The following is a 10,143-nucleotide window of genomic DNA, read 5'->3' as shown; positions in this document are numbered from 1 at the left end:
GAACATAGGGTGTCACATGCTCCTTTCTTGGGTGAACTGCCAGAGAAGCACAGAAGGCATTGCCCCAAAGATTCAAAACAGATTTCCTTAGCATCAGCGAGTGTCACTTCCATGAATGGGTGAGTGGTATGACAGAGGATTTTTTTTTGTTATTTATATATATATATATATATATATATATATATAAACATCTTTAATGGAGTATAATTGCTTTACAATGGTGTGTTAGTTTCTGCTTTATAACAAAGTGAATCAGCTATACATATATCCCTGGATCTCCTCCCTCTTGTGTCTCCCTCCCACCTTCCCTGTCCCACCCCTGTTATATATATTTTTAAAACACTAATAAAGCTTAACAGAGCTGGCACTTATCATGCACACGCTTCTAAGGTTGCCGGTACGCCGCTCTGTGGCATTCCTACAGAGGCACTTTTTAGTCCATTATCTCAATTCTTTGATTTGATCCATTTAACTATCAAAAGAAAACAGGGTTTCCAAGTTAATCTATTTGTTAGTAAGTGTCAGTAGTCTTAGAAGCAAGATCAGAAATTTTACAATAATTTTGAAAAGGACTCTTTTAGAAGGATGTTTACAAGTTCAATCACATTTGCAAGAAGGATTGATGAAATGCTGAGAACTGAAGTTAATATTTTTCATATCATGGGCAAGTCCAGTCATTGCAGAACAAGATTTCTTGATTGTATTTGATTTTGAAATTAACTGAACACACATTTCCTAGATAATGAAATTTGTATTTTTATTTAAAAGTTTGCACTGAACAATGACATGCAGACTTCCCTAGCCCATTTCTGTATTGGCTTGCTTTTTGAACACCTAATTACAACATTATTTGAGGAATCATAACCTATTTTTTAAATGTGTAAAAACCCACTGGTGCTTCATAAAGAGCTTAAGAAAATTATAGGCAGAAGAAAAGTAGATTATAAGCCATTAATGTGTTTAATGATATGCAAATGGTGTTAAACTAGAAGATGATTGTATTACTGTTCTTTGGGGAAGAACAGATTTAAACAATTCAAAATAACAGACGTAAGTTTTTAGTGCTGAGATCTAACAGTAATAAATTAGAAATGAAAGTCATACGTGTATTGAATTACATCTTGACTTTCATAGATTATAATTTCATCACAGTAGACAAAATTGCAAACCGCTTACAGCTCATATGTTTTATGTTTCTCTTCATGTGAAAGGTGGCCAGTACTTTCTTCTGTGGGTAAGTTAGCTGAATTAGAACAAGTCATCAGTGTTATACCCACGATCCTGCAGAAATGATATGATTTAGCCTACGTTCTCTCACATGTAGACTGACCAATTTAACCAACTGGAAAAAAAAAAATTAGAATGACATAGGGAGTTTAAACCAAGTGAAATTATCTGATGGTTACTGAGCTTTCTAGAAAGCAGAGAAATAAATAATGCAAACTGAATTTCAGCAGTTGCCCCTATTCATTTCCAATTCATAGGGAATCTTTCTTGTTTCTTGGATGGAAAAATGTCATTCTAAGCTCCTCTTTGCTTCTGGGGGGTGGCAGCTAGCCGTGAATTACAGGGTCCTGAATAGAACACGATCAACACCTAGTGGCCACAGACAAGTCTTGAGTGTGATTTTTCTTGGCCAGCAACAAGTGATGTCGTAAGAAAAGGATCTTTGGAAAAGAAGAGGAATCTTAGCTCCCACATCACTTTTCCCTCACCCAGGTTTGACCCGATGCTGCCATTGCCACCTTATTCCTGCAAACAAGGGGCATTCAACTAACGCAACTAACAAATGCTACCATCACACTGTCGTGATGGGTAAGCTGTATGAAATGTGAAAGAATAAAAGAAATAATAGGGGTCAAAAAATTTTTTTTTAACTTGAATTGAATCAAGTGTTTATACCATGAACGAAGAATAAAACAGGACATCCCTGCTTTCGTTTAAATTAACCTTATGTTATTTTCCCCCCAGGACATGTAAATAAAACATCTCAGTCAGAACTAGATTTTTCCAGAATAGTAGAGCAATGGAAACAATGCAGATACAAGTTTTCTTACCATGGCTTCCTTGGCAGCCACTTCTGGTTGAAGGAGAAAGAAGGGAGGAGGGAAGGGGAGGGAAGAATCTCAACAGTGTCTCCCAGCTGCTGACTCAGTAAACAAGAAAATAAAACACTCATGCGTGCATTATTTCAGAAGGCAAAGAGGTCATATGTGTTCTACTTGTTGCTATTAGACATCTTGCAAAAGAGTACAAACATAGGTTAAAAGGTCCCAAGGAATTTTTGTTTGTTTGTTTTTGTGAGGTGAGGCAGGTTGTTGGAGTCTATGAGTATGTGTTCTTTGTGTGTTGTAGCATCTATTGGATGAACAGACTTCTGATTCACAGCAGAGTCACCTGATGGACCTAGACAAAGAAGTCTCTAATCACAAAGGCCTTCACAGGTCAGGGTGTTATTGTAGCTGCTGTGTTTCCATAGCAACCTGTGGATGGGTTTCACCAGAAGAGAGGCCCACGTGTAAATGACAGAATGATGACAGTGATGTCTGGGCAAAAAAGAAGCCCAGGGCAAGATAAACATGTTTTAAACAGAAATGCCTACAAGCTATGTATCACAAATTCTATTTAAAAGTAGGTACTGTCTAGTTAAAAACAGGCGAAGTCAACAGAAGCAATTGGTAAATAATTATGTATTTGATCATAACATTAAGGATTGGAAATATAATTTCTTGGGGAGAACATTTAGCTTAAATTAAAAAGAGAAAAGGGAATAAATCAGGTCGGAGAGACAAATTTTCTCAGGATGCTCCTAGAGAAGTGATGCTATGTAATTTGAACAAAATGAGGTGATTTTTTTTATGTCTTTTAACTTCTTCACCCATGAACCTTCTCCCAGACTAGGTAGAGAAAAGGGAGGTTTTAAAAAGCTCTTCTCAGTCTCTTCACTGACCTATGCAAGATGTCTAATTGAGTTCATTCAAATAAAAAATAACATTCTGAATAAAGAACAAAAGGTCAAAAACTTAAATTAAAAATGGATCTCTACCTGTTTATGGTGACGTACATAGCATGTGTCTCCTCAGAAATGTGAACTCCTAGAAGAAGGCACTATTGAGAATGTGGAAGCAACAATAAAGGCCCTTAAGTTACCATAATGGACTTGTTGAACCATCTGGGAGAAGTAACCATAGCAGTGGTGTGTGAGAGCCAGCCCCTACTAGCTCACGCTGCTATATTCCTGCGCTCAGAGTGCCTCCAGGGACTGTTCTATCTTGTGGGTAGCTATCCACTAATCATGATGAAGATGAAAATAACTGATAATAAGAAACATTTAGAAAACTCATCATAGTTTACAAAGTGTTTTCACATCTACTTGTTAAAGGCAAGTGATGCTACTCTCCCTGCTGTTTATAGAAACTGAGCCTTAGGGAGAGCTGAACATTTTTTGAGATCAAACGGTTCATAAGTGGATAACTGCTGGTGTTCTAATCTAGGTCTTCTGACAAAGGCGTCCCAGGTAATAATAGCTACAAGGTCTTATTCCTTCCAGAAATCCTTTTAGTTTAATGGAGAACTGTAATCAGGAACCTATAAAGCCGTTCAAGACTAAAGGATTAACTTCCCAATGTTGGGATTGTCCATAATTTTAGATCATGTCTAGAGTGCTTTACCCTAAATCATATGAGCATCCTCCTAATGTGGGTTCTCCATGGTTGGCCCTGCTTATAGATTTTGGCGGCCTGGTTCATTTTGGAACTTACATGTTAGATCAATGGTTTTGCTGTTACTTATTAAATAGAACGTTCTTACTAAGGGGGCCACAAATTTGTATCTGCCACATCTCTTGATATAACCAACTGAGAGGTCAAGTTCTAACCAGTTCTCTGTAACAGATCAGCTTAATTGCTATCTATGACTTATTTTATTTCCAGAGGTATTAATTTATGAAATAACTCTCCTTTTCCTCCTTATTCTTATCTTAAATCCAATGACTATCTTGAACAACTCTCCATGTATATATGCCTTTTGCATCCCTAAAGAAAGAAATGGTAGAAATGTCAAAAAAAAAAAACCCCAAAACATAAATGCATGAAGGAGGAATAGCAACTCTGGAGGGAAGTCGGGGTTTCTGGGCTCAAGATGTGGCTCTGCTTCCAACGAACTGTGTGATCTCAGACAAGACAATCTGCATCTGAGTTTCCAATGTGGGCAAAATTGTTCCTGGATCTTTTACTTTCACACGTATTCAATGTAAGTGCTGCCAATAATTTATCAGGAAAGAATCGAACAGCCCAAACTATTTTAGTTCCTTTTCATTTCATTGGTGTATCTTTAGCCTTTAAGTATGTATAAGTGTATCTCAGGGTGCCCAGACTCAATCTATTAATTCTCCAGAAACTTTATGATGAGAAAAGTGCAAAGAGCAGAGAAAGCACATAGGGCCTCAAAGCAAGGTGGTTTTCTCTTGTGCACCCAAACTGTCATGGACAACTTTAATAGAAAATGGAGTCAGTTTGTGCACTAACTGAGTTTTTTCAGCGTATATCTAGAAATTCATTATTTGTCTTTTTTGTTATCAGATTTTTGTTTTCTAATATGAGGGCACAAATGATACCAAGACATTTACTATCTGATCAATTTGGGGGACTGGAAGGAACAGATAGTAAAGAGAAGGGAGAGAAGGAGAAAAGGAGAATAGGAGGATAAAAACATCTTCGAAAATCTTAAAAAATACTTTGGTTAAGAAAAATGTTTACCTGATGCCTACTTAAAACTAGGCGGAGTAATTTCTGTAATGAGAAAATATAAATATAAAAGAATATATTATATCAAGATTCTCTAAATACTCTAAACCCCCAAAGAAGTCTCTGAATGTAAGATTTAATATAATAAATGTCTTTTTTGTTTATAGTATATCTTTTTGTCTAAACATTAAACTTCTAATACTGTACTCAACAGCAAATTTTGAAAGAATCAAAATTTTAAAAATTGTGATTTTAAAGAAAGTAAAAAGTTCTCTGATTAACTGAAAGAACTTTCACAAAGCTCATGTCCTTTATATCATGGATGAGGCCTTCAGACTCTCACTCAGAGACTATTTACTTTTATTTTATAAAGAACACTTACAAGCTCAGTGGCTATGTTTCCAAACTGATATAAGCTTCAAAAGGCTTATGAGATCATTTCTGTTGTAACCCCAGTACTTACCACAAAACCTAGCACGTGGAGGGGGCTCAATAAGTGTTTGTTATCTAATGAGAAGATTAGAAGCAGTATTTAGTAGTTGGTGTTGTTGGCTGGGAGAAATGATAGCCTGAGATCCATAGAAAGAGTGAGAAAAATCACAACAACCAGACACGAAGCTCACCAATTTAAAAACACACGGTCTAGTACATCTTACTGGACTGAGCGATTAGAGCACAGATGCAAAAGCAATTGCCATTCTACAGTGATGACCCTGAGTCATTAGGAATATATTCAATTTTGTTTCATTCTTGTTTAATAAAAGTCAGGGAGCTATAGAGCACACGTTTGAAATATTTCCATCGGAGAGGATTAAAATAGTCCCTCAGTGGGAACATTTACTCCCCTCTCATGCTGAGATTTCCTTTTGAAAATATAATCTTGATGGTATAATATTGCATATCTTTAAAAAATTAGACCGTGGTTCTATTCCAGGATGTCTAATTCCACAGTATCTTTTGTAGACATAGAAAGTATGCTTTTTCCTTGTCCTTTTGATTTATTAAGCTTCTTAGTAAAGACTCTGAATACATTCCACATATCCGATCTTCCTGTTTCAGTTATGAAACAGTACAGAATTGGATCAGCAACACAATTTAAACTTGTTAATGCAACTGTGATTCTATAGATTTTATAACTCTGCTTCCCAGGCTTGTTATGGTCAAACATACGTTCATCTAAGCTCACATCATGCTCTAAAACGCTGCGAATCAGCAACATCACATGAAAGGGGGTAAAACACAAGATAAAAGTCAACGTGATACTAACAAGTAGTTTTATGATTCTCTTCTTTTCACTGTTTTCTGTAGCTTGATTTTGCTGCACAGCTTTGTAGACTTTCTGGTTGCAAGCCATTATGATGACCAAAGGTATCATATAGCCTACACACGTCCTAGCAAAGTTAAACCGGATTTGCCATTTCTCCAAAGGATATTTGTCATAGCATAAAGTAAAGTTAGACTTTGTGGCATCACAATATTCAACAGCTGTTTCATCTTCCCACAGAATGACAGCATTGAAGATGGTTTCCAATATCCAGATGAAAAGGCTCACCATGAACGCACATCTTCTTGACCTAAGAAAAGAAAACTTCAAAGGGTAGACAACTGCTAAATACCGATCAATCGCGATGCAGGTGAGGAAAGCTGTGCTACTGTAAAAGTTCATGTACATGAAGAAGGCACTCCCTTTGCACAGGGCAGGAGAGAATGTCCAGTTGTCTTTATTCCAAGTATAATCAATCCATAGAGGGAGAGTTAAGGCATACAACAGATCCGATAAGGATAAACTGAAGAGGTAAATGCCTAATTCATTTTCCTTCTTTGCTTGCAGAAAAGACACACATAGAGAACCGATGTTGGCTGGAATGCTGACTATTGTCACAAAGATGTAAACAACTGGAAACAAATAGTGATCCAAGTCATGCTGTTCTTCAATACATGTGCTGTTCATGTTTTCTTTTTTAGGTGCTGATTATATGCGTTCTTAGATGATAAGTACCAAGATAAGTCTTGTCTCTTGGTAGTTTGTTTTCAACACCTAACTCTCTTTCACTAAGATTTCTTCAGTTGTCCTTTGCTTTCAAAAGTTCTGATGGATTCATCAATGGTCTTAAAGGATGAGTGGAGATCAAGTTTCACACAGGTATCGATGGCTGGAAGTCAGGATCCAGGTTCCCGGCAGTTACTAAAGTGATCAGGGATTTTAATGTGCAGAAGTCCATGTGCTTATTCTCACAGCCTGCTGATGAAGAACCCTGGAGGATTCGCCACATTATCCATCAGTTTTCATAGAATGCTGTCTTCAGTTTGGTTTTCTTCGTGAAACTCAGAGGAGATTGGGGCGAACGTGAATATAGAAGGCTTTATTTTCACAAAGGTTGACATCTCTTTTTAAAATGGCTTCGTTTCTGTAATGAAAGACAAACTAGAATAGTTTGGGTGCTTAAAAGAGACATCATGAGTTTTGAAACAATCTTATTTTATTTCATTTATTGAGGATATCAAAATGCATGAAATTGCATACAATGAAGGTGTTTAAAAAGGGAAAATTGTCTAATTGACTTCAGTAAATGAAATCAGGCTGAGATATTTGACCTTTTTCAAATAAGAATTATCCAAGGGATGCCAGGTTAGAGGGAATTATATTGCTCACTAAACACAATCTAAGCACGCAAAACTAAAGTTAAAAGTCATTTTAGAAGCTAATTTAAAAAAAAGATGGTGGATTCAATTATTTGTTTGTAATCAGTAAATGCATTTGAGTGTATGGTAAACTGTATGATTATAGGATTTCAATTTTTTTATTTCGTGTGCAATCTATGTATAAGGCACTTATTTGCAAAATATGCTTATTAGCCAAGAAAAAATTGTCACAAGAAGTTTGATAAAGTGAAGCACTTGAAAATATAGCAGTTTGCTGAAACTTCGTAAATAATTAGACAACACTACCTCATTTGTTTCTCCTTTGCTTTCTTTGTGGGCTGATTTACGTTATCTTTCTCGTACTCTTGTGAAAGAGAGGGCAGAATGTGCTCCATTCTGGGTAAAATCTGTGGTCATCAGTTTCTACATTTATACCTGATTGTTTACTAGGTTAGCTTTTTAAAAATGTCTGATGTACATCCACGTAGGAACAGAGAATCCATCCTTCTCTCCATATTGGAATAGAGAGCTACTAGCTTTATTCCTCTGCTAGTGAGTCCTGTTGGTGCTTTGGATGATTTATCTGAGGGGAATCTTCACAGAAAGCTTTGTAGAGTCACCATGTAGGGGGAGGAAGACATGTCCTCTTCCTGTGTGCTGTGAGGCCTACAGGACCTCAAAACCGTCCCTTTCCAAGTGTCGACGCGCCCTTAGCACAAAAGAGACCTGCCACCACAAGGCACCAGTATTCTGCTGGGAGAGTAAACCATATCCAGAGCCCATAGGATATGTCACTCTTAACACAAAATGGAGCACTAAAATTCCTGAAATCACCTAATTTTTCCACACCTAAAAATATGAATAAACAGTCTTTTATTTTTTAAATTTTTATTGGAATATGGTTGATTTACAAATGTTGTGTTAGTTTCAGGTGTACAGCAAAGTGAATCAGTTATACGCATACATATAGCCACTCTTTTTTTTTTTTAAGATTCTTTTCCCATATAGGCCATTACAGAGTATTGAGTGGAGTTCCCTGTGCTATACAGCAGGTTTTTATTAGTTATCTATTTTATATATAGTAGTGTTTATATGTCAATCCCAATCTCCCAATTTATCTCTCCCCCTCTTAAACAGCCTTTAAATAAATAGGGAAACCTTCCAGAGAGGAAAAAAAGGAAGCAGGAGCTAAGATCAGAGAGGTAAGTGAGCAGTAAAGCTCTGGGTACCCTAAGGCATACGTGGATCTGGAGGAACTAACTAGAGCTTTCACTGCAGAGAACAAGTGACAGAGCATGGACCAGTGACAGAGCATGGGCCAGTGGCAGGGCATGGGCCAGTGGCAGGGCATGGACCAGTGACAGGGCATGGACCAGTGGCAGGGCATGGGCCAGTGGCAGAGCATGGACCAGTGACAGAGCATGGGCCAGTGACAGGGCATGGGCCAGTGACAGAGCATGGGCCAGTGACAGGGCATGGGCCAGTGGCAGAGCATGGGCCAGTGACAGAGCATGGACCAGTGGCAGGGCATGGGCCAGTGGCAGGGCATGGGCCCACACAGGTAGCATGGGGTCCTCGACATCCCACTCATGCTGGGATCCAGGAGCCTCAGCCATCAAAATAAACAAAATAACAAACTTTACAGATATTTGCAGACAGACAGCAGGGAACGTTGGCAAATTCCCTGTCTTACCTTTGTTTCTGTGAGGAGCTATCATAAAAAAAACAATCCCTGAGTACTCATGGCCTCTGGCTGGTCCTCACTTGGGAATGGGGTCTGAGTCTATACTATTAATCTGGTTCCATAAACTTCAGGCCAATAGTGAATTAATATTGGATCTATGTGCTCAACTTCACTAGTCGTCAGAAATCTACAAACTAAAACCACAGAGGGATACAACTACACACCCACCAGAATAAACGGAATGAAAAAAGATAGCAAATACCAAGTCTTAGTGAGGATGTAGAACACCTGGAACTCTCATATACGTTGGCTAGAAAACTGTTTGGCTCTTATGCAAATCATATGGTTCAGCAACTCTACTTCTAGGTATATGCTCAATAGAAATACATCCATGTGGTTCCCAAAAGACGTGTGGTAGAATTAGAATGTTCACAGTAGCACTATTTGTAATATCCCCCAACTGGAATGCCTATTAGCGTTAAGAGAGGTAAATAGATTGTGCTATATTAACACAATGAAATCTATACATTAATGAAAATGAACAAATTATTGTTACATGCAATAACATGGTTGAGGCTCAGAAACAATGCAGAGGGATAGAAAAAGGCAGGCAGAAAGGGTACATATTATCTGATGAAGAACCAGGTAGTGTTAATCTATGCTGTCAGAAATCAGGGTAGCAATCCATTTACTGAGGGCTTTCTGTGTGCTGGACTCCATATAAAATGGCGTGCATATTTATTATAATTTATGTTTTATTGTAACTCTGTGCTGTTTATTACAATCCTATATTACAAAGAAGAATTGAGCCACATATTAGGCAATTAGCCCCATATTGCCTGTCTAATCTTGGTAGAACTTGGCTGCAATCCTAGGTTTAACTCTAAAGCCTCTTGACTCAACTATTTTGTCTTCTGCCTTTTACATAAAAATGCCTTAGATGTCTGAGGTATTTTTGCTACGGCACAGACTAGCTTTGTTGAAAAGGAAGAGAATATTTTCTACTTTCCTCCTAAATAGTAGCACTGATGGATTCGTACAGGTCTTTCAACTCTAATGGCTCTTCTAATT

General features: G+C 37.6%; 1 protein-coding gene across 1 annotated transcript; it reads right to left on the bottom strand.

Annotated features, from left to right (window-relative positions):
• Positions 1-5,391: 5,391 nt before the first annotated feature.
• GPR65 (G protein-coupled receptor 65) lies at positions 5,392-6,748 on the bottom strand. Its single transcript, XM_060295149.2, has one exon. It carries the CDS (start codon positions 6,694-6,696, stop codon positions 5,671-5,673), a length of 1,026 nt encoding a protein of 341 aa, XP_060151132.1. The 5' UTR covers positions 6,697-6,748; the 3' UTR covers positions 5,392-5,670.
• Positions 6,749-10,143: the final 3,395 nt, after the last annotated feature.

This window comes from Globicephala melas, chromosome 2 (genome assembly GCF_963455315.2).
Source record: "Globicephala melas chromosome 2, mGloMel1.2, whole genome shotgun sequence".
In the NCBI taxonomy this organism is placed as follows: Eukaryota; Metazoa; Chordata; class Mammalia; order Artiodactyla; family Delphinidae; genus Globicephala; species Globicephala melas.
Note: the sequence above shows the minus strand (reverse complement) of the source record. Positions and strands in the feature narration are given on the sequence as shown.